Consider the following 26,318-nt stretch of genomic DNA (forward strand, 5'->3'; position numbering starts at 1 on the left):
TACTATGCAGGTTTTTTTTTTTGGATAATCAGAAAAATAATTTTTGTTCTCATCCAGCAGCTGTAACAGCTGTAGCTGTTTCAGAATGTACTCTTAAGGTGATTTTTTTTTTTTTTTGCCTTTCATCAGATCAATATGTTACTTTGCCTAGTTTATTTTTAGATTTACTGAGTGTTCTGAGGGTAGAAAAGGGTAGGAAACTCAAAGGAAAGAAGCAAATTGGTTTGTATTTCAAGTTTGGGCTGAATCTGGACAGGAGAAACCCTCGGAAATTAATAAGGAAGGGGAGAAGGTTTCCTGGGCCCTCTTTGCTGACAGCTGGGATAGTGAAAGGATTTACTGGTGGGGGGACTGGGGAATTTCAGTGCCAGAGAACATAACCAGGGCCCCTCTGCCACCCTGCAAGGGATGCTCGCCTGAGTGTGTGTGGGAGGGCCAACCCCAGATGGGTAAAGAGAGCTGTTTTTCCTGGAGCATGAATGAAATATTTACTATTGATCAGAGGCAAGGAGGGGTCATTCCCAACAATCACTTCTCTGTAATTTCCTAGAAGATAAGAGGGTTTGACAATGTGAATGAATTTTTCTTCCTATTAAATTTAGGAGAGGAAGATTTTCTTAAAAATCCAAAACATAGCTCTAAGATATCAGCTGTTTATGTAGCAACTTACATTTGGTGTCTTGGCACCTACAGAGATGAGAGCACGTGCTCTGCAGGTGCCTGATCTTTGCTGTTTTGGTCACTGTGGATAAATATTGTGTGATAGCAAGTATCACACAGCATCTTTTTCTCTGTCAAGGGTTGTAAAAAGAGCAATGATGGTGTAACTCAGAATGCAAATGCATGGGCATGCAAACGTCTGTCCATGTAGTCAACTTTTGATCCTCTTGGGGGCATCCTTTTAGGACCTGATTTTTTCTGGGCCGCTACAGTGCAGCTTAGTGCAAAAGGTGGGCTAGTGAGTTATGAATCTGAAGTTAGGTATTTTCCATTATTTTTGGATAATTACCTTTTTTCCCCTGTGAGGGTGGAAGATATGACACAGCTAAAAACATCTGAAAAGAAACAGAAATGCTATTGCAGATATGAACATTGTAATTACAGGTGTGCATACCTACTAAATATATGTCCAAAACACACACTCGGTGACTCCTGGTTTTGCCTCCCCTGAAACGGAATGCACAATTAATGTCACTAAATATAATTCTGTTACCAAAAGAATGCCACTTCCCTTTGTCTTCAAAATATCACTGGATCGCCTCTATGCAAACATTCTTTACAAATATTACTTCATCTGATATGGCTATACTGTATCCACCTATCTTTAAAGGACAAAACAAGATTTATGGACTACATAAAATGTTTTCTAGAACATTTTTCTAGAACAAACAACAATGAAAACACTTTTTAAATTAACAGGTATAAATAACTTGTCTAAAGCATTTAATGGTCTTTAACATAGTCAACTCCCCTGGCCTTGAAAACAGTATTAAATTCTTTTTTGCCAGTGGCAAAAAAAAAGAAAAAAAAAGCCCATCAAGCACAACTTGAAAAATTGGTATCATTTGCCTGCCAGTAAGCACAGAACTGAGGGACTAAATATTTTATGGGTATTTTTTGTCATTGGCCTTATGATTTCTTTCCTCTTTCTCCTTCCCTCTTGACTGCTCAGGGCTGATTGTTGTGACCTTGGCCGTCTGCTGGATGCCCAACCAGGTTCGGAGGATCATGGCAGCGGCCAAACCCAAGCACGACTGGACCAAGTCCTACTTCCGAGCATACATGATCCTCCTCCCCTTCTCAGACACCTTCTTCTACCTGAGCTCCGTCGTCAACCCTCTTCTGTACAACGTGTCCTCACAGCAGTTCCGAAGCGTGTTTGGGCAGGTGCTGCGCTGCCAACTGACACTGCCACACGCCAACCAGGAGAAGCACCTGCGTGCCCACGTGGCCTCCACCATGGACAGCACCCGCTCTGCACGCCGCCCGCTCATCTTCCCGGCTTCCCAGCGCAGCAGTTCCTCTGCAAGAGCTAACATGGTTTTCTTAAGCACTTTTCACAGTGAGGCCAAGCCCGAGTCTAAACCTCAGGAGCTGAGTTGTGAGTCACCAGAACCCAACTCGGAGAGGAAACCAGCCAACCCTGCCACCAGGAATGGTTTTCAGGAGCACGAAGTGTGACTGCTGAGGAAGGCAGGCTGGACTGCTAAGCGGCATTCCTTACACGAAAGCCATGTTACCTTCACACAGCAGTGATATAAGAACCTGTGTTCCCATCAGGGACAGGAGTGGAAGACGGGCCTGGGAAGAAAGCAGCCAGCCACTGAAGTGTCAGCTAAGGGCTGATTCTGCCAGCCTGGCCTCAACTCTGATTACAGATGGGGCCAACTTGCATTCCACCTCCCTCCTTCCTTTAAGGACACACCAAAAATTCAAGCTCTATATATTCAGAGCTCACAAAGAATTTTTTTTTTTTTTTTACACTGAGCTCTTTCTTTGTTTCCAAAGGAACTAAAAGAACAATTCCCCTCCCTACCCAGAATAAAAGGACACCCAGAAGAATCTTGGGGAGCAGGGGGGAGGGCAGGCCAGAAGAACAATGCAGGCGGGGCTGACATCTCCTTCTGCCTTCAGCAGTGTGCCAAGAAAAGGGCTATCTTGAGGAGCAAGATGGTGCTGGGGAGCCATGGCCGGAGGGCCGTGGCAGAACTGCTCCTTTTCTTGGGCCGGGGCCCGTTGCAAAGAGGGGTGTTGCAGCAGCTGATGCACACCGAGTTCAGTTTCCCTGGGGAGCAGAAGGATTGGTACCCAGCCGAGGCGATGAGGCAGGCTGCTGACGATGCACACGACTTGCGGTACATGATTCCTGCAACACAGACCCAAAGGAGTGAGGTTAGCCTGCCTGTGCCAGCCAAAGGACTGCAGCCCCCCGAGTCCAAAGCCCAGGGACAGCACTTCCTTACTCCTCCCACAGCCCAGAACCTTGGTGGGTCCAGGAAAATACTCAAGGTTGTTTCCTTGAGCATCCAAAGTCCACAACCTATGCGGTGAAGAAGGCAGGCCTCATTTCACTTGCTTTTGACAGTTTTTCTCAAGGCTATTTAAGATGCCAATACCAGTGAATAAAGAGCTGTTACTATCAAAGTTCATTTTTGTTTAAAGTCGGAATTCACACTGTGTACTAGACAGAGCTTTTTATTTACTTTTTTTGGTTTAAACTGTCTCATGCCAGAGAGGACGACAAGCTGAGCCTTAAGATCTTATCTCTGTTATTACTTTATAAGCGGCCACAGAGATGGCTCACAATGATGTGTTTATTAAATCCTGAATTCGCTCAATAAAGACCAAAGCCCAATGAGGATAAATGAGATCCCTCTGAAGAGGCCCTGTGGGTTCAGTGAAGGAGGGGTCTGGCTAACACTGTGCTGAGCACTGCCTCAGTCCAAGGGAAGTTTTGCCCTTAAAACACGGCCATTAGCCAAGTCAGCCCCACACAGCCAACACTTAATAACACATACTGTGTGGGCACATGGCTTTCTCAATAAAGCCGGGGGCCCATCTTGAGCTCATGTATCATGTTCAAATTGTAGCACACTTATCAAGTTAGGGTGTCTTGGATAATCATTTGACTTTATAAAGATGGGCATTTGCTCAAGTAATAGGTAAGCTTATTAAATACTTTCCTGGCTGCCAGGCATTCTCCAGATGGGTATACTAGCTCATTTACTACCTGCAACATTACAAGGGAAGCCCCTGAGATGATGCCCATTTAACAGATAGGGATAGCAAAGGAAATTTAATAGCTTGTTCAAGTCACACTTCTAGAAAGCAGAGCAGCTGTGATCTGAACCAAAGATTCTGGTCCCATGCTGTCAAATCTGTAGCACTGTATATAGCAAAGTAGCCACCCATGTTAAACACAAAATGGTTTTGTTTTTCACAGCAGAGAAAACTACTTGGAAAATAGCTTTGGGTGTATGTGTGTGGCTATTTTGTATCAATGGCTTACTTTTCTTTTTGGACATAGGATGTCATGCTAAAGCTGGACCTCAAAGGGAATGCTTTGTATCCCCCTCAGACACGGAGGGTAGCAAATGGGCTACACACACACAGTCCACCAGTAGCCAGGGCTCCCCATTCCCTGGGATTCCCAGCAGGGATGTGTGTGTGTATGCCCCTCTGATTTGGGTCCCTCCCCCTTGAGAACTGCTACTCTGGATGCTAGAGAAACAGTACACAATTGAAGTGCCGAAAACTTCCAAGTGAGAGGTAAAGAAATACTTTAGATTTACATTAAAACATGCAATTTTATGTCCTTTCTTTTCTATAACTACATGTTTTTAAGAGTTGATTTTCTTACATGGTTGGAAAACCCTGGAAGGTAGCTTGCCTGGTAAGATAAAGGCCCTGGACACGGGGGCGGTGTGTGTGTGGGTGTGTGTGTGGGTGTGTGTGTGGGTGTGTGTGTGGGTGTGTGTGTGTGTGTGTGTGTGTGTGTGTGTGTGTGTTGGGGGTGGGGATTGGGGGAGCACTGCTGATTTCTAAGGAACATGCTACAGGGTGTTCCCCATTTACAGATTTCCCAGTCTCCACATTTTCTAACCATTGCCCATTTTAGAAAGTTAAATTATTACTATGTTTTTATTCTTCAATATTAAAAGCACTAAGTGTCATTTGTCACTTCAACTTCAATAAACTTTTTCCCTTTAAGTAAATTTTTAAAATTAAACAAGTACTAAATATGTCTTTCACTGTAAAGAAGTTCAGACAGATAACCTGAAAATGTTCCTTGACCTCTCTCTCCAATCCTATGTCCTCCTAAGAGGTAAGCACTCTTACCAGTTTGTGATGCCTTCTTCCAGACCTACTGCTATGCACTTACATGTGTCCGTGGAGAAAAGGTGTGTGCACATGTCCTAACAGCATAACATCCTATATGCTGTATATATCTCCTATTTGCATTTTTACTTAGAACATGTGTGGGGATATATTTTTAAGTCTAACTGTATAGAACTAAGGGTAAGTGATGAGATTGGTTAGATAAGTAATGCAAGATGGGAGCCCTAATTTTTGTGACTGCTTCCCATTGGATATCTCCAAATCACTTGGCTCTGATGGCCAGTGGGGCCTACACTTGTGGCCCTGCAGAACTGTATATGTCTGCATTCTTTAAATGTTGCTACCAGGGTGTCTGCCTGCCAAGCAGCTTGAATCTAGGTGCTAAGATCCTCTTCTTTGGGACATTAACTGACCTCAGCACACACTCAACTCCTGGGAGCTATTAAAACAACCTGCTTAGAATGAAATGTCATTTGCAGCAACATGGATGGACCCAGAGATTGTCATACTGAGTGAAGTCAGTCAAACAGAGAAGGAGAAATACCATATGACATCCCTTATATGAGAAATATAAAAAAACACAGATGAACATTTTTATTAAACAGAGACAGACTCACAAACTTAGAGAATGAACTTATGGTTGCCGGGGGGGAAAGTTCGGAGGAAGGGATAAGTTAGGGAGTTCGGGATGGACATGTATACACTGCTATATTTAAAACGGATAACCAACAAGGACCTACTGTACAGCACAGGGAACTCTGCTCAATGTTATGTGGCAGCCTGGATGGTTGGGGAATTTAGGGGAGAATGGATGTATGAATACGTATGCCTGAGTCCCTGTGCGGTCCACCTGAAACTATCACAACACTGTTAATTAGCTACAATCCAATTTAAAATGAAAGAGTTTAAAAAATAATAAAATAAGCTGTTTAGACAGTTGGAAAGGTTGAAGAGATAATCAAAAGCTGGGGTAGGGTTGAATGATGAGGTACATCTCCTATACTAGGCCAACTCTTCAAGAGAGGTGGCTATTTCATCTAATGCATAGAAACCAATACAAGTTATCAAAATTAAAAGATGAATATGTTCCAAAAAATAAAACTTCAGAAGAAAATTTTAATGAAAAACAGGTGATTTACCAGAGAAAGACTTCAAAGTAATGTTCTTAAACATGCTCATTGAACTAGGGAGAAGAATGGATGAGCACAGTGAGAATTTCAACGAAGAGAAAAAAATATAAGAAAGTATTTAATAGAAGTCACAGAGTTGAAGAATACAATAACGGAATTGGGAGAAAAATGCTCTGGAGGAGTTCAACAACACATTAGGTAAAGGAGAAGGAAGGATCAATGAACTCAAAAACAAGGTAGATGAACTCACCCAATCAGAGCAGAAAAAACAAAAAGGTATAAAAAAAAAAAAAAACCTGAAGATAGCTTAAGGGACTTATGAAACAATCTCAAGTGGGTTAATATTCACACTATTGGAGTCACAGAAGAGGAGGGTGGAAGACTTATGTGAAGAAATATTGGCTGCAGATTTCCCTAACTCGGGGAAAGAAATAGACATCAAGATTCAGGAAGCCCAGAGAGTTCCAAATAAGATGAACCAAAAGAAGACCTTAAGACACATAATAATTAAAATGTGAAAATATAAGAAAATAATATTAAAAGTGGCAACAGAGAAACAACTTGTTGGAACCCCCATAAAATGAGCAGATTTTTCATGAGAAACTTCAGGCCAAAAGGGAATGGCACAATACATAGGCATACCTCACTTTCTCTTTGTTTAACTGTCCTTCACAGGTACTGTGTTTTTTTTTTCCCCCCCACAAACTGAAGGTTTATGACAATCTGAGTTTACCAAGGATACTGGTGCCATTTTTCCAGAAGCAACTGCTCACTTCATGTCTCTGTATCATGTTTTGGTAATTCTCACAGTATTTTAAACTTTTTCATTATTATGTTTCTTATGGTGATCTGTGATCAGTGGCCATTGATATTACCACTGTAATTGTTTTTGCCTTGTATTTTTACTTGCAGTATGTACTTTTTAAAAAGGCATAATGCCATTGCACACTTAATAGATTACAGTATAAACGTAACTTTTATATGAACTGGAAAACAAAAAAACTTGTGTGATTTGCTTTGCTGCAATATTTCCTTTATTTTGGTTGTCTGGAACTTAACCCCCCCACCGCCCCCAGTATCTCTAGGTATGTCTATATTCAAAGTGCTGAAAGAAAAAGAGAAAAAGAAAAAAAACTCCCAAATAAGAATATTCTACCTGGCTTAGTTGTAATTCAGAACTGAAGGAGAGATGTCAAGTTTTCCAGAGAAGCAAGAGTTAACGGAGTTCATTACCTCTAAACCAACTTTATAAGAAATGTTAAAGGGGCTTATTTAAGCTGAAAAGAAAGGGTGCTAACTAGTAACAAAACATATGAAAGTAAACATCTCACTGATAAAGGTAAATATCTAATAAATGCAATAGATTAGTCACTTATTAAACTTGTATAAAGATTAAAAGACAAAACATATGAAAGTAAACATCTCACTGATAAAGGTAAATATCTAGTAAATGTAATAGATTAGTCACTTATTAAACTTGTATGAAGATTAAAAGACAAAAGCAGTGAAAACAAGTAAATACAATAATTACCTAAGGGATACACAAGATAAAAGTAAAATTTGAGTGGGACAAGACAGAGGAGTAGAAGGATGTAGGCTTACCTCTTATGGAAATACCAAAACCATGGTAGAGCTACTACAGAGAACAGTATGGAGATTCCTTAAAGAACTAAAACTAGAGCTACCACATGACCCTGCAATCCCAATCCTAAGCAGATATCCAGAGAAAAGACCTGATCTGAAAGGATACACGCACCTCAGTGTTCACTGAAGCACTGTTTACAATAGCCAAGACATGGAAGCAACCTAAATGCCTATCAACAGAGGAATAGATAAAGAAGACATGGTACATATATACAGTGGAATATTACTCAGTCAGTAAAATGAAATCATGCCATTTGCAGCAACATGAATGGACCTAGAAATTGTCATATTATGGGAAGAAAGAGAAATAATTGTATGACACCCCTTATATGAGGAATCTAAAAAGAAATGATACAGATTAATTTTTTTTACAAATTAGAAATAGACTCACAGACTTAGAGAATGAACTTATGGTTGCCAGGGGGAAGGATGAAGGGAAGAGATGGTTAGGGAGTTTGGGATGGACAGGTACACACTGCTATATTTAAAATGGATAACCAACAAGGACCTATTGTACAGCACAGGGAACTCTGCTCAATGTCACGTGGCAGCCTGGATAGGAGGGGAGGTTGAAGGAGAATGTGTACATGTGTATGTGTGGCTGAGTCCCTGTGCTGTCCACCTGAAACTTAATCACAACATTGTTAATCGGTTATACTCCAAAATAGAAAGTTGAAAAACAAAAAAAAGACACCAAATCACAACTAACTGCTGAACAACCATTGACAAAAAAAACATGCTGGAACCTACAAAATAGATATTCTACATCCAAAGACAAAGAAGCCACATCAAGACAGTAGGAAGGGTGTGATGGCAATAAAACCAAATCCTGTACCCTCTGGGTAGGTGACCAACAAACTGGAAAATAACTATATTGCATGCAGAAGTTCTTCCACAGGAGTGAAAGTTCTATGCCCCACATTAGGCTCCCCAGCCTGGAGGTCTGGCAACAGCAGGAGGAGCCTCAAAGAATCTCGTTTTGAAGGCCACTGGAGTCTGACTGCAGGAATTCCACAGGCATTCCACTCTTGGAGGCACACAAAAGGTCTGGTAAGCATCAGGACCCAGGGGAAAAGCAGTGACCCCATAGGAGCCTGGACCAAACATACCTCCTGGTATTAGAGGGTCTCCTGTGGCAGTGGGGGCTGGCTGTGGCTCACTGCAGGGACAAAGACACTGGCAGCAGTAGTTCTGGGGAGTACTCATTGGCCTGAGGCCTCCTGGAGGCTGCCACCAAGACCTGGCCCCTCCCAACAGCTATAGGCTCCTGTGTATAGACTCCTGTGTTGGTTGTTTGACTTCAACCCAAGAAACCAACAGGGTGGGAACACAGCCCCACCCATCAGATAGCCTGCTTAAAGTCAGCCTGAGCACAACCCTGCCCACCAGAAGAACAAGATCCACCTCCACCCACCAGTGGGCAGGAACTAGGCCCTCCCATGAGGAAACTTGCACACTTGTCTCTTAGGCAGCATCATCCACCAGAGGAAAGACAGCAAAGAAGCAAGAAGAACTACAACACTGCAGCCTGCAGAACAGAAACCACAAAGTTAAACAAGATGAGACAGAATATGTCCCACATGAAGGAACACAATAAAACTGCAGAAGAACAAATAAGTGAAGTGGAGATAGGCAATCTACCTGAAAAAGAATTCAGAGTAATGATAGTAAAGATGATCCAAGATCTTGGAAAAAGAATGGAGGCACAGATTGAGAAGATACAAGAAATGTTTACCAAAGACCTAGAAGAACTAAAGAACAGAGATGAACAACATAATAACTGAAAAATATACTAGAAGGAATCAACAGCAGAATAATGAAGCAGAAGAACAGATAAGTGAGCCAGAAGATGGAATGGTAGAAATTACTGCCACAGAAAAATGTAAAAAGAGGGAAAATAAATGACAGTCTACAGCCTCTGGGACATAAAATGCACCAACATTTGCATTATAGAGGTCCCAGAAGGAGAAGAGAGGGAGAGAAGACCAGAAAATATTTGAAGAGATAATAGCTGAAAACTTCCCTAATGTGGGAAAAGAAACAGTTCCCCAAGTCCAAGAAGCATAGAGAATCCCAGGCAGGATAAACCCAAGGAGGAAAATGCCAAGATACATAATAATCAAATTGACAAAAATTAAAAGATGAAACAATATTTAAAGCAACAAGGGAAAAATCAATAAATAACATGCAAAGGAATTCCCATAAGGTTATCAGGTGATTTTTCAGCAGATACTCTGTAGAACAGAGGAATACTCTACTATGCAAGGTTCTAATTCAGATTCAACTAAAAAATTAAAATTTTTACAGACAAGCAGAAGTTAAGAGTTAGCACCACCAGATCAGCTTTGCTACAAATGCTAAAGGAACTTCTCTAGGCAGAAAAGAAAATTATCTTGTTCCACACTAGGAACAAGAAAATTATGAATGGAAAAACTCACTGGTAAAGGCAAACATACAGTAAAGTTAGGAAATCATCTGCACACAAATATGATATCAAAATCAGCAATCATGAGGAGAGTACAAATGCAGGATATTGGGCAACTTAAAACAATATTTTTTATACATAGACTGCTATAGCAAAACCTCATGGATACTGCAAATTAAAAATCTACAATAGATAAGAAAGAAAAAGAAATCCAAATACAACACTACGTTAGTCATCAAATCACAACAGAAGAGAACAAAAGAGGAAGCAAAGAAAAAAACACCTACAAACACAATTCCAAACTAATTTAATAAAATGGCAATTAAAATGTGTGTGTGTTAGTCACTCAGTCATGTCTGACTCTTTTGACCCATGGACTGTAATCCACCAGGCTCCTATGTCCATGGAATTCTCCAGGCAAGAATACTGGAGTGGGTAGCCATTCGCTTCTCCAGGGGACCTTCCCTCACCCAAGGATCAAATCTGGGTCTCCTGCATTGCAGGCAGATTCTTTATCATCTGAGCCACCAGGGAATACATATTTATAATAATCTTCACCCTAAATAGATTAAATGCTCCAAGCAAAAGACACACACTGGCTGAGTGAATACAAGAACAAGACTTATATGTATATGTATATGCTGCCTACAAGAGACCAACTTCAGATCTGCTGCTAAGTCGCTTCAGTCGTGTCCGACTCTGTGTGACCCCATAGACGGAAGCCCACCAGGCTCCCCTGTCCCTGGGATTCTCCAGGCAAGCACACTGGAGTGGGTTGCCATTTCACATAAAGACTGAAAGCAAGGGGATGGAAAAAGGTATTCCGTGCAAACACAAATCAGAGGAAAGCTAGAGTACCAATACTCATATCAGACAAAATGGACTTCAAAATAATGTTACAAGAGACAATGAAGGACACTAATGATCAAGGGATTGATCAAAGAAGAAGATAAAACAATTTTAATTATATACACACCCAACATAGGAGCATCTCAACATATAAGGCAAATACTACCAGCCATAAAAGGAGTTACTGATAGTAACACACTAACAGTGGGGGACTTTAATACCCCACATTAATTATTGCACAGATAATCCAGATAGAAAATCAATAAGGAAAAACAGGCCTTAAATGACACATTAGAGCAGATGGACTTAATTGATATTTATAAAGCATTCCATCCAAAAGCAGCAGAATCCACACTGCTTATTTCTCTAGGCTTGATCACATGCTGGGTCACAAAGTGAACTTTGGTAAATTGGAGAAAACTGAAATCATATCAAGCATCTTTCCCAACCACAATGCTATGAAATTAGAAAACAGCAACAAGGGAAAAAACTTCAACCCCCCCCCCACAAAAACATGAAGGCTAAATAATATGCTATTAAACAATCAACCATTTCAGAAATCAAAGAGGAAATTAAAAAATACCTACAGACAAATGAAAACAAAAGAATGACAATCAAAAACCTATGGAACACAGCAAAAGCAGTTCTAAGAGGGAAGTTTATAGTAATACAGTAAGTCCACTATATTCAACATCACAGCAATCCAAGTATATGAGTATATGCCCACCTCGCCCTCAGCCTCTAGTGCTGAAGAAGCTGAAGTTGGACAATTCTTTGAAGACCTACAAGACCTCCTAAAACTAACACCAAAAAGTGATGTCCTTTTCATCACAGGAGACTGGAATGTAAAAGTAGGAAGTCAAGAGATACCTAGTATAACAGGCAACTTTGGACTTGGAGTACAAATTGAAGCAGGGCAAAGGTTAACAGTTTTGTCAAGAGAATGCGCTGGTCATAGCAACAATAATACAAGAGACGACTCTACACATTGACATCATCAGTGCTGAAAGCAGACTGATTATATATTTTGTAGCCAAACATGGAGAAGCTCTATGTAGTCAGTGTAAACAAGACCTGGAGCTGACTGTGACTCAGATCATTAGCTCCTTATTGCAAAATTTAGGCTCAAATGGAAGAAAGTAGGGAAAACCACTAGGCCATTCAGGTATGACCTAAATCAAATCCCTTATGCTTATACAGTGGAGGTGATGAATAGATTCAAGGGACGAGATCTGGTAGACAGAATGCCTGAAGAGCTATGGATGGAGGTTTGTAACACTGTATAAGGAGTGAAGTCGCTCAGTCATGTCTGACTCTTTATGACCCCATGAATTGTAGCCTGCCAGGCTTCTCCATCCATGGGATTTTCCAGGCAAGAATACTGGAGTGGGTTGCCACTGCCTTCTCCAGGGGATCTTCCTGACCCAGGGATCGAACCTAGGTCTCCTGCACTGCAGGCAGACTCTTTACCATCTGAGCCACCAGGGAAGCCCAAACACTGTATAGGAGGCCACAACTAAAACCATCCCCAAGAAAAAGAAATGTAAGAAGGCAGTGTGGTTGTCTGAGGATGCCTTACAAATAGCTGAGAAAAGAAGAAAAGTGAAAGGCAAAGAGAAAGGGAAAGATATACCCAACTGAATGCAGAGTTCCAGGGATAGCAAGGAGAGATAAGAAAGCCTTTTTAAGTGAACATGCAAAGGTAGAGGAAAACAATAAAATAGGAAAGACAAGAGACATCTTCAAGAAAATTGGAGATACCAAGGCAACATTTCATACAAAGATAGGCACAATAAAGGACAGAAATGGCAAGGACCTAACGGAAGCAGAAGAAATTAAGAAAAGGTGGCAAGAATACACAGAAGAACTGTACAAAAAAGCTCCTAATGACCCAGATAACCACGATGATGTGGTCACTCACCTAGAGCCAGACATCCTAGAGTGTGAAGTCAAGTGGGCCTTAGGAAGGAAGCATTACTATGAATGAAGCTAGTGGAAGTGATGGAATTCCAGCTGAGCTATTTCAAATCTTAAAAGATGATGCTGTTGAAGTGCTGCACTCATCATGCCAGCAAATTTGGAAAATTCAGTAGTGGCCACAGGACTGTAAAAGGTTTTTCATTCCAATCCCAAAGAATGTTCAAATTACCATACAATTGCACTCATTTCACATGCCAGCAACATTATGCTCAAAATCCTTCAAGCTAGGCTTCAGCAGGACATGAAGTGAGAAATTCCAGACATATGAGGTGAATTCAGAAAAGGCAGAGGAATCCGAGATCGAGTAGCTAACATAGGCTGGATTATGGAAAAAGCAAGGAAATTAAAAAAAAAAAAAGACTTCTGCTTCATTGACTATGCTAAAGGCTTTGACTGTGTGGATCACAACAAACTGGAATATTCTCAATGAGACGGGGATACCAGAGCACATTACCTGTCTCCTGAGAACCTGTATGCACAACAAGGAGCAGTAATTAAAATGGACATGGAACAATGGACTGATGCAAAATTGGGGAAAGAGTACATCAAGAGTACAAAGAGTACATGAAGGTTGTCACCCTACTTACTTAACTTATATGCAGAGTACATCATGTGAAATGCTGGGCTGGATGAATCATAAACTGGAATCAAGACTGCGGGAGAAATATCAATAACCTCAGGTACCCAGATGACACCACTTTAATGGCAGAAAGTGAGGAGGAACTAAAGGGACTTCTGATGAAAGTGAAAGAGGAGAGTGAAAAATCTGGCTTAAAATGCAACATTCAAAAAATGAAGATCATGTCATCTGGTCCTATCACTTCATCGCAAATAGATGGGAAACTGTGGAAACAGTGTCAGATTTTGTTTTCTTGGGCTCCAAAATCAATGCAGATGGTGACTGCAGCCATGAAATTAAAAGACACTCCTTGGAAGAATAGTTATGACAAATGTAGACAGTGTACTAAAAAGCAGACACCTTACTTTATCAACAAAGGTCCATATAGTCAAAGCTATAGTTTTTCCAGTAGTCATGTATGGATGTGAGAGTTGGACCATAAAGAAGGCTGAGCACCAAAGAACTGATGCTTTCAAACTGTGGTGTTGGAGAAGACTCTTGAGAGTCCCTTGGACTGTAAGGAGATCCAACCAGTCCATCCTAAAGGAGATCAATCCTGGGTATTCATTGGAAGGACTGATGCTGAAGCTGAAACTCCAATACTTTGGCCACCTGATACGAAGAACTGACTCACTGGAAAAGACCCTGATGCTGGGAGACATTGAGGGCAAGAAGAGAAGGGGACAACAGAGGATGAGATGGTTGGATGGCATCACTGAGTCAATGGACATGAGTTTGAGCAAATTCAGGGAGATAGTGAAGGACAGAGAAGCCTGGTGTGCTGCACTTCATTGGGTCCCACAGAGTTGGATATGGCTTGGCCACTGAAGAACAATTCCCCTACATTCGAACCTTCAAGTTAGGATCTTTCCATTATGTGAACATGCATCTGGTTCAGCAAGGAACCAGATCCTGTGACACCAATATCAAGCATGAGTGAAGTTGCAGCTTGCCCTTCATCTCCTCTTGCTGATGATTCTTCACCTCTACCACCTCCTGTCTCTTCTCCATCCTCCAGTCAGTAGCTGTTCTTGCCTGTTCACTTGATGCCAGTCTCTGTACGCCAGGTGTTACGGTACCACTGTACCTTCGAGGTGCTATACTTTAAGATTAAAAATGTTTCTTTTATTTTTGTGTTTTTATGTACTATTTATGTGAAAAGTATTATAAATCTATTATAATACAGTACTATATAGTCAATTGTGTTAGTTGGGTACCTAGGCTAACCCTGTTGGACTTATGAAAAAACTGGACTTATAAACACTTTATTGGAATGCAACTCTTTTATATGTAGGGGACTTACTGTACAATCTTACCTCAGGAAACAAGAAAAATCACAAATAAACCACCTAACTTTGCACCTAAAGCAACTAAAGAAAGAACAAAACCCAAAATCAGTAGAAGGAAAGAAATCATAAAGATCAGAGCAGATAAATGAGAGAAAGAAAACAATAGAAAAAAAAAAAAAAACCAGTGACGCTAAAGCTGGTTGTTTGAAAATATAAATGTAACTGATGAGCCTTTAGCCAAACTCATCAATAAAAAAGTGAGAGGGGTCAAATCAATAAAATTAGAAATGAAAAAGGAGAAGTTACAACAGATACCATGGAAATACAGAGGATCATAAGAGACTACTATAAGCAACTAAACTCTGGGAGATAGTGAAGGACAGGGAAGCCTGGAACACTGCAGTCCATGGAGTCACAAAGGTGGACATGATTTAGTGACCAAACAACAACAATACCACATCAATAAAATGGACAACCTAGAAGAAATGGACAAATTCTCAGAAACGCACAGTCTCCCAAGACTTAACCAGAAGGAATAGAAAATATAAACAGAGACCAATCGTAAGCATGGGAAATGAACTGTGATTTAAAAACTCCAAATAAAGCCCTCACGAAAGTCCAGGGCCAGATGGCTTCAGAGGCAAATTTTATCAAATATTTAGAGAAAAATTAATACCTACCCTGTAACTCTTCTGCAAAATGTAGTGGAAGGAACACTCCCAAACTCATTCTATGAGGCCACCATCACCCTGACACCAAAACCAAAGATACCACTAAAAGAAAGAAAGAAAATGACAGGCTAATATCACTGATGAACACAGACACAAGAATTCTCAACAAAATACTAACAAACCAAATCCAAAAATGCATTAAAAGGATCATACACCATGATCAAGTGTGATATTTCCCAGTGATACAAGGATTTTTCAAACCTGCAAATTAATCAGTGTGATATACCACATCAACAAATTGAAGAATGAAAGTCATATGATCATCTCAGTAGATACAGAAAAAGTTTTTGACAAAATTCAACACCTGTTTATCATGAACGAACTTTAAAACGTGGGCATAAAGGGAACATACTTCAACATAATAAAGGCCACATATGACAAACCTACAGCTAACATCAAACTCAACGGTGGAAAGCTGAAAACATATCATCTTAGATTGGCGACAAGATAAGGATGCTCACTCACACCACTTTTATTAACATAGCTTTGGAAGTCCTAGCTACAGCAATGAGAAAAGGGAAAGAAATAAAGAGAATCCAAATTGGAAAAGAAGTAAAACTGTCCTTGATTACTGATGATATGACAGTAAACATGGAAAATCCCAAATGCGCTACCGGAAAACCACTAGAGATCATCAATAAAGGCGGTAAAGTTGCAGGGTACAAAATCAATACACAGAAATACTTCATTTCTATAAACTAACAATGAAAGATCAGAAACAGAAAGGAAAGAATCAATCCCACTTACTATCACATCAAAAACAGGAATAAACCTACGTAAGGAGGCAAAAGTCCTATACTCTGAAAACTAAGACACTGATGAAAGAAACTGAAGATAACACAAACTGAAGGAAATATATACCACATTCTTGTATTGGAAGAGTCAACATTGTCAAAATGACTATAACTCAAGGCCGTATACAGAGTCAATGTAATCCCTATCAAATTAGCAATTGCATGTTTCACAGAACTAGAACAAAAAAAAAATCTTAACATCTATATAGACACACAGAAGATCCAGAATAGCCAATGCAATCTTGAGAAAGAATAACTGAGCTGGAGGAATCAGGCTCCCTGACTTCAGGCTATACGAAAAGATACTGTCATCAAAACCATATGGTACTGGCACAAAAACAGAAATATAGATCAATGGAATAGGATAGAAAGCCCAGAAATAAGCCCATGCACACGTGGTCAATCTACAACAAAGGAGAAAAGACTATACAATGGAGAAAAGACAATCTCTTTAATAACTGGTGCTTGAAAAAACGGTACCTGAACAGCTGCATGTAAAAGAATGAAATTAGCATATTCTTTAATACCATACACAAAAATAAAATGAGTATGGATTAAAGACTTAAATGTAAGACCTGATTCTATAAAACTCTTAGAGAAAAACTTAGGTAGAACACTGTTTGACATAAATCTCAGCAATATCTGTTTTGATCTGTCTTCTAGAGTAATGTAAATAAAATCAAAAAGTAACAAGTGAAACCTAATTAACTCAAAAGCTTTTGCACAGTGAAGGAAACCATAAACAAAATGAAAACATAGCCCTCAGAATGGGAGAAAATATTTGCAAATGATGTGACCAACAAGGGATTAATCTCCAAAATCTACAGACAGCTCATGCAGCTCAATGTCAATAAAACAAGCAACCCAATCAAGAAAAATATGAGCAGAAAACCTAAGTAGACATTTCTCCAAAGATGGCATACAGATGGCCAAGAGACAGGGAAAAATGCTCAACATCACTATTACAGAAATGCAAATCAAAACACTGAGATATCACCTCAAACCAGTCAGAATGCCACTATCAGAAAGTCTACAAACAGTACATGCTGGAGAGGGTGTGGAGAAAGAACTTTCCTACACTGTTGATGGAAATGTACATTGGTACAGTTGCTATGGAGAACAATATAGAAGTTCCTTTAGAAAACTAAAAATAGAGCTACCATATATCCAGCAATCCCACTCCTTGGCATATATCTGGAGAAAACCATGGCTCAAAAGGATACATGCACCCCAGTGTTCACTGTGGTGGTGTTTACAATAGCCAAGACACGGAAGCAACCTAAATGTCCACCCACAGATGAATGGATAAAGAAGATGTGGTGTGTGTGTACATACACACACACATATACATACACACACACAATGGAATATCACCTAGCCATTAAAAAGAATGAAACAATCCATTTGCAGCAACCAACATGTATGGACCTAGATAGAGATAATCATACTAAGTGAAGTAAGTCACTCAGGGAAAGACAAATATATGATATCACTTATATACAGAATCTGAAAAAATATGATGCAAAAGATCTTATTTACAAAACAGAAACAGATTAACAGATTTCGATTTAGAAAACAAATTATGGTTACCAAAAGGGAGAGGGATAAATTGGGAGGTTGGGATTGACTTATACACTACTATATTTAAAACAGATAACCAGCAAGGATCTACTGTATAGCACCTCTGCTTAATATTCTGTAATGACTTATATGGGAAAAGAATTTAGAAAAGAATAGTTATGTGTATAACTGAATCACTTTGCTATATACCTAAAATTAATACATTGTTAACCAATTACTCTCCAATATAAAATAAAAATTAAAAAACAAAAAAAGTAAATTTGACATCAAAATCAAAATGTGGAGGGGGAGGGTAGAAATGTAGAACCTTAGCATCCATTCAAACTTGTTATCAACTTAAAGTGTGCTAAGCCGCTTTAAGTTATCAACTTAAACTGTGCTCAGTCCTATTTAACTCCTTGCAACTGTATGGACTATAGCCCACCAGGCTCCTCTGTCCATGGGATTTTCCAGGCAAGAATACTGGATTGGGTTGCCACGTCCTCCTCCAGGGCATCATCCCAACCTGGAGGATCAAACCTGCATCTCTTACAGATACTTGCATTGCCAGGTGGGTTCTTTACCACTAGCATTACCTGGGAAACCCAAATATGCTGCTCTAAATAGAAGTTGTTATATATAAGACTAATGGTTCTCACAAAGCAAAAACCTATAGTAAGTATACAAAGATGATGAGAAAAAAATCTAAACATGCCAGTAAAGAAACTCTTCAAACCACAAAAGAAAACAGTAAGAGGAGAAGAAAGGTACAAAAGGACTACAAAACGTCCAGAAAGCCAGTAATTTCATGCTGCTGCTAAGTCGCTCAGTCGTGTCCGACTCTGTGTGACCCCATAGACAGCAGCCCACCAGGCTTCCCTGTCCCTGGGATTCTCCAGGCAAGAACACTGGAGTGGGTTGCCATTTTCTTCTCCAATGCATGAAAGTGAAAAGTGAAAGTGAAGTCGCTCAGTCATATTCGACTCTTTGGGACCTCATGGACTGCAGCCTACCAGTCTCCTCTGTCCATGGGATTTTCCAGGCAAGAGTACTGGAGAAGGGTGCCATTGCCTTGTCTGATACCTATCAATAATTCCTTAAATGGAAGTAGACTAAATTCTCAAATGACAGAGTGGCCAAATGGATTAAAAAAAAAAAAAACAAAACAACTAAGACCCATCCACGTGCTGCCTACAGAGACACACTTCAGACTCACGGACACACACAGACTGAAAGTGAAGTGATAGAAAGAGATAGTCCATATGAATAGAAACCAAAAGAAATCTGGGCTATTGATCCTTGGACAAAATACTTTATTAAGGCAAAGAAACACCCTCTTCCAACAACACAAGAGAAGACTCTACACATGAACATCACCATATGGTCAATACTGAAATCAGATTGATTATATTTTTTGCAGCCAAAGATAGAGAAGCTCTATACAGTCAGCAAAAACAAGACTGGGAGCTCACTTTGGCTCAGATCATGAAATCCTTATTGCAAAATTCAGACTTAAATTGAATAAAGTGGGGAAAACCACTAGATCATTCAGGTATGATGTAAATCAAATCCCTTACGATTATACAGTGGAAGTGAGAAATAGATTCAAGGGATCAGATCTGATAGAGTGCTTGAAGAATTATGGACGAGGTTTGTAACACTGTACAGGAGACAGGGATCAAGGTCATCCCCAAGAAAAAGAAATGCAAAAAGGCAAAATGATTATGTGAGGAGGCCTTACAAATAGCTGAGAAGAGAAGAGAAGCAAAAGGCAAAGGAGAAAAGGAAAGATATACCCATTGGAATGCAGAGTTCCAAAGAATAGCAAGGAGAGATAAGAAAGCCTTCCTCAGTGATCAATGCAAAGGAATAGAGGAAAGCACTAGAATGGGAAAGACTAGATTCTTTTCAAGAAAATCAGAGATACCAAGGCAACATGTCATGCAAAGATGGGCACAATAAAGGGCAGAAATGGAATGGACCTAATGGAAGCAGAAGATATTAAGAAAAGGTGGCAAGAATACACAGAAGAACTATACAAAAAAGATCTTCATGACCCAGATAACCACGATCGTGTGATCACTCACCTAGAGCCAAACATCCTGGAGACCGAAGTCAAATGGGCCTTAGGAAGAAGCATCACTAGGAACAGTTAGTGGAGGTGATGGAATTTCAGCTGAGCTATTTCAAGTCCTAAAAGATGATACTCTTAAGTGCTGCACTCAATATGCCAGCAACTTTGGAAGACTCAGCAGTGGGCGCAGGACTGGAAAAGGTCAGTTTTCATTTCAATCCCAAAGAAACGCAATGCTAAAGAATGTTCAACTATGGCACAATTGCACTCATCTCACATGCTAGCAAAGTACTGCTCAAAATCCTCCAAGCTAGGCTTCAACAGAATGTGAACCAAGAACTTCCAGATGTACAAGCTGGATTTAGAAAAGGCACAAGAACCAGAGATCAAATTGCCAACATCCGCTGGATCATAGAAAGAGCAAGAGAATTCCAGAAGAACATCTACTTCTGCTTCAATGAGTACACTAAAGCCTTTGTGTGGATTGCAACAAACTGTGGAAAATTCTTTGAGATGGGAATACCAGACCACCTTACCTGCCTCCTGAGAAACCTGCATGCAGGTCAAGAAGCAACAGTTAGAACCGGACATGGAACAACAGACTGGTTCCGAATTGGGAAAGGAGTGTGTCAAAGCTATATACTATCACCCTGCTTATTTAACTGATATGCAGAGTACATCATGTGAAATGCCAGGCTGGAAAACCACAAGCTGAAATCAGGACTGCCGGGAGAAGTAACAACAACCTCAGATATGCAGATGACATCACCCTTATGGCAGAAAGTGAAGAGGAACTAAAGAGTCTCTTAATGAAGGTGAAAGAGAGTGAAAAAGCTGGCTTAAAACTCAACATTAAAAAAAAATTAAGATCATGGCATCCAGTCTCATCACTTCATGGCAAATAGATGGGGAAACAATGGAAACAGTGACAGACTTTATTTTCTTGGGCTCCAAAATCACTGCAGATGGTGACTGTAGCCATGAAATGAAAAGATGCTTGCTCCTTGGAAGAAAAGCTATGGCATACCTAGATAGCATATTAAAAAACAGAGACATTACTTTGCCGACAAAGATCCATATAGTAAAAACTATGGTTTTTTCCAGTAGTCATGTATGGATGTGAATGTTGGACCATAAAGAAGGCTAAGCACTGAAGAACTTATGCTTTCAAACTGTGGTGCTGGAGAAAACTCTTGAGAGTCCCTTGGAGAGCAGGGAGATCAAACCAGTCAATCCTAGAGGAAATCAATCCTGAATATTCACTGGAAGGACTGAAGCTGAAGCTCCAATACGTTGGCCACCTATTGCAAAGAGTCTGACTCATTGGAAAAGACCCTGTTGCTGGGAAAGATTGAATGCAGGAGAAGGGGATGACAGAGGATGAGATGGTTGGATGGCATCATCGACTCAATGGACATGAGTTTGATCAAGCTGCGGGAGATGGTGAAGGACAGGGAAGCCTGGTGTGCTGCAGTCCATGGGGGTCACAGGGTCAGATGAGACTGAGTGACTGAATAACAACAACAAAGGCTTCCCTGCTGGCTCAGGTGGTAAAGAATCTGCTGCAAAGCGGGAGACCTGGGTTCTATCCCTGGGTCTGGAATATTCCTTGGAGAAGGGAAAGGCACCCCTACTCCAGTATTTTTTGCCTGGAGAATTCCATGGATAGAGGAGCCTGACAGGCTACAGTCCATGGGATCACAGAGTCAGACATGATTAAGTGACTAACACACATACACACAAAGGTATAGTAATCAAAACAGTATGTTACTGGTATAAAAATAGACAAAAATAGATGAATGGAACAGAATAGAAAGCCCAGAATAAAAAACCCATGCACATGTGGTCAATTAATTGACAAAAAAGGAGGCAAGAATATATAATGGTGAAAAGACAGTCTCTTCAATAATGGTGTTGGAAAAACTTTAGTCACATGCTAAAAAATGAATCTGGACCACAGTCTGACACCATCCATAAAAATTAACTCAAATTGATTAAAGACTCGAGTGTAAGTCCTGAAACAACAGAACTCCTAAAAGGAAAGATAGGCGGCAAGCTCCTGGACATCAGTCTTGGAGATGATTTTTTAGATCTAACCCCCAAAGAAAAGTAAATAAATGAGACTGCATCAAACTAAATAGCTTCTGTACAGCAAAGGAAACCATCAACAAAGTGAAAAGGTAACCTACTGAATGGAAGAAAATATTGCAAATCATTTATCTGATAAGGGATTAATATCTAAAATTTATAAAGAAATCATACAACTTGATAGCAAAAAAAAAAAATTGCTTAAAGAATGGGCAGAAGACCTGAATACAGACATATTTACACAGAAGCTATGCAGATGGCCAACAGACAACAGATATGAAAAAATGCTCAGCACCAGTCATCAAGGAAATGCAAGTCAAAAACCACAGAAGATATCACCTCACACCTGTTAGGATACCTATTGTCAAAAAGATAAAAAAAAATAACAAGTGTTGGCAAGGATATGGACGAAAGAGAACGCTTGTACACTGTTGGTGGGATTATATATCACTGCATTCATTATGGAAAACAGTATGGACGAGAGTTAAAATACAACTACCACATAATCCAGCGATTTCACTTCTGGTTATTTATCTAAAGGATATGAAAAGAGTACTTCAAAAAGGTATACGCACCTCCATGTTCACTGCAGCATTATTTACAATAGGTGAGATATGAAAGCAACCTAAGTGTCCACTGATGGATAATGGATATAGAAGATGTGATACACACACACACAGGATACAATACAGGCATAAAAAGAATGAAACCTTGCCATTTGTGCTAGCAAGGATGGACCTTGAGGCTATGACGCTAAGTGAAATAAGTCAGAGAGAGAAAGACAAATAGCATATGATCTCACTTACATATGAAATTTAAAACAACAAACAAACTCATAAATTCAGAGAACACATTGGTGATTGCCAAAAGCAGGGTTTTGGGGGTAGGGGGAATTATGAAGGGGATAAGACACAAACTTCCAGTTATAAAATAATTAAGTCATATTGATGTAAGGTACAGCATGGTAGATGCAGTTAGTAATACTCCCTTGCATATTTGAAAGTTACTAAGAGTAGCTCAAGATTTCTGGGAGAAATATCAATAACCTCAGACATGCAGATGACACCACCCTTGTGGCAGAAAGTGAAGATGAACTCAAAAGCCTCTTGATGAAAGTGAAAGAGGAGAGTGAAAAATTTGGCTTAAAGCTCAACATTCAGAAAACAAAGATCATGGCATCTGGTCCCATCACTTCATGGCAAATAGATGGGGAAACAGTGGAAACAGTGTCAGACTTTATTTTTGGGGGGCTCCAAAAATCACTGCAGATGGTGATTGCAGCCATGAAATTAAAAGACGCTTACTCCTTGCAAGGAAAGTTATGACCAGCCTAGATAGCATATTCAAAAGCAGAGACATTACTTTGCCAACAAAGGTCCGTCTAGTCAAGGCTATGGTTTTTCCTGTGGTCATGTATGGATGTGAGAGTTGGACTGTGAAGAAAGCTGAGCACTGAAGAATTGATGCCTTTGAACTGTGGTGTTGGAGAAGACTCTTGAGAGTCCCTTGGACTGCAAGGAGATCCAACCAGTCCATTCTGAAGGAGATCAGCCCTGGGATTTCTTTGGAAGGAATGATGCTAAAGCTGAAACTCCAATACTTTGGCCACCTCATGCGAAGAGTTGACTCATTGGAAAAGACTCTGATGCTGGGAGGGATTGGGCGCAGGAGGAGAAGGGGACGACAGAGGATGAGATGGCAGGATGGCATCACCGACTCGATGGACATGAGTTTGGGTGAACTCTGGGAGTTGGTGATGGACAGGGAGGCCTGGCGTGCTGCAATTCATGGGGTCTCAAAGAGTCGGACACGACTGAGCGACTGAACTGAAGAGTAGATCTAAAAAGCTCACATCACAAGAAAAAATGCTGTATATAGTGATGGATGTTAACTAGACTGTGATCATTTTGCAATATTCAAATATTCAATATCAAATATTGAATAATAAAAAAGAACAGTATAGCTGGACAGTTTCTTTCTTCTTTTCTTTAAAAATGATTTAATAAATAAGCCCATGCTTTTCAACATATTCCAGGTAACAGTTTTAGACCTCTACAAATACTCATTTAATCTTTACAATAACTCTAGTGATAACCCGTACTTTGCATAAGAGGAAACTAAGGCAGACAGAGGTCAAGTAATTTGACTGGGAGTCATGCAGATAAAATATGATAGAGCTGGGGTTTGAACCCAGGAAGACTGCGTTTATAACCCTAACTGCTGTACTACATTTCCCACAGTGGTATCATATGTTTCCATTGAGAAAATTTTTATAAACAAAAATCACACCTACTACATACATTTTACACCCATATGCATAGAACAGTTTTGGAAGATACATGAAGGAGAGTTGATACTGGTTGTCTCTGGAGCAGGATACTGCATTGCCATGGGACAGGGACGAAAAAAACCCCCCGTAGGTCCTTTTTAACCATTTGAAATCAGAACCATGCAAATGACGTACCTTTTTTTTAACCTTCTGAAATAAACACCTCCTCTCAAGAAGCATTTTACCCCATTCCTTCTTCCTTGTGCCAACAAAGGTCCGTCTAGTCAAATCTATGGTTTTTCTAGTAGTCATGTATGGATGTGAGAGTTGGACTATAAAGAAAGCTGAATGCCGAAGAATTGATGCTTTTGAACTGTGGTGTTGGAGAAGACTTGAGAGTCCCTTGGACTGCACGGAGATCAACCAGTACACACTAAAGGAAATCAGTACTGAATATTCATTGGAAGGACTGATGCTGAAGCTGAAATTCCAATACTTTGGCCACCTGATGTGAAAGAACTGACTCATTTGAGAAGACCCTAATGCTGGGAAAGATTGAGGGCAGGAGGAGAAGTGGTCGACAGAGGATGAGATGGTTGGATGGCATCACTGACTCAATGTACATGAGTTTGAGTAAACTCCAGGAGCTGGCAACAGACAGGGAGGCCTGGCGTGCTGCAGTCCATGGGGTCGCAGCTGCTGCTAAGTCACTTCAGTCGTGTCCGACTCTGTGCGACCCCATAGACGGCAGCCCACCAGGCTCCACCGTCCCTGGGATTCTCCAGGCAAGAACACTGGAGTGGGTCGCCATTTCCTTCTCCAATGCATGAAAGTGAAAAGTGAAAGTGAAGTCGCAGAGTCCGACACAATTGAGCGACTGAACTGAACTTCTTCCCAGTGCAGCAAAGTTCCTTCCCAGCTCTGTCCACTAGAGGGCGCCCAGGAATGCACACTCCCTCTAGCAGACAGCCCCAGAGCCCAAGTTTTAGGACTCCAGGGAAGAAAATACTTGCCTCTGTCTTTCTGTTTTTCCTTTAACCCAGATCCCATGAACTCAGGTCTGGCTCCAAATGAGGAAGGGCTGCAATTAAACCAGAGAGGGGCACTCACAGCTGGCTGGTGGAGTATACGTTGGCATAACAATTTGGAAGCATCTACAATAATTTAAAATGTTCAATTCCCACTGTTCCACTACTCAGCACTTACCCTTCAAAATAAAGCACACTTTCACACATGCACATTCTTCATAGGAAAGCGGTACATTTGTACTATGGGAAGTTAAGGCACCGTTGAAAGAAAACCACAGAGTCCTACATTGAATGAGCTCAATATAGTGATTACTGAATTACTCTCTACAGTGACCTTGTTGGTTCTCAATGAGAAAAAGGAGTTCCAGAATGATATGTAAATATACCTTCTATGTAAGAAAAAAAATGCAAAGCAATAACAATATGTGTTTTTGGAGCAAGTCGATAGTGGTGTGTGCACATGCACGCATAGCTCAGTGTACACATTTACATCTCCAAATAAAATCAAAGAGTTCCAGAAGGCTATACACTGAACAGCTGTGATTCCTTTAGGGATGGCCGGTAGTCAGGAAGCACTTTGATATATTTATGATATTTAAATGTTTTATGGTAAGAATACACCCACGTGGATTGCATCTGTAGTTACAAATGGACAGAACTGAGAAGTATAAATTGAGTGAGCCACCTCATCGAGATTTGAGGCACATGGTGGCATATGGCACCTAGGTGGTAGACAGGCGTGTACACCATCCTGGATAGAATATACCCCAGCCTCATGGAATCAGGGCTCCTCTGGAACCTTAGACAGGTTCTGCCCAGGGCACCAGAGCTCTGGTTTCCCTGCGGCTTCAGAGCTGTTTTGGAGCCTTCAGCAGCCGCCCGCTGCAGAAGGCAACATGTCCAATAGCAGGATGGGGATGCGTTTTGGGACTTCTCCAGACAGCTGAGGGAAGCACATTTCCTGCATGAATTCTTTCTTAATCTCTTCTAATACAATTT

At 40.5% G+C, this 26,318-nt stretch overlaps 2 protein-coding genes across 2 annotated transcripts in view; one reads left to right on the forward strand and one right to left on the reverse strand.

The window, feature by feature from the left end:
• The window catches only part of GPR39 (G protein-coupled receptor 39), a 263,323-nt gene extending 261,130 nt beyond the window's left edge, over window positions 1-2,193 (forward strand). Inside the window, exon 2 of the mRNA XM_010853617.1 lies at window positions 1,673-2,193. Coding sequence (XP_010851919.1) covers window positions 1,673-2,181 — 509 coding nt within the window. The 3' untranslated portion in view covers window positions 2,182-2,193. The remainder of the gene's footprint in view (window positions 1-1,672) is intronic.
• Window positions 12-26,318, reverse strand: part of LYPD1 (LY6/PLAUR domain containing 1) — a 62,393-nt gene continuing 36,086 nt past the window's right edge. The window contains exon 3 of the mRNA XM_010853616.1: window positions 12-2,866. Within this exon, the coding sequence (XP_010851918.1) occupies window positions 2,631-2,866 (236 nt within the window). The 3' untranslated portion in view covers window positions 12-2,630. The remainder of the gene's footprint in view (window positions 2,867-26,318) is intronic.

This window comes from Bison bison, unplaced genomic scaffold (assembly GCF_000754665.1).
Source record: "Bison bison bison isolate TAMUID 2011002044 unplaced genomic scaffold, Bison_UMD1.0 scf7180017864330, whole genome shotgun sequence".
Classification (NCBI taxonomy): Eukaryota; Metazoa; Chordata; class Mammalia; order Artiodactyla; family Bovidae; genus Bison; species Bison bison.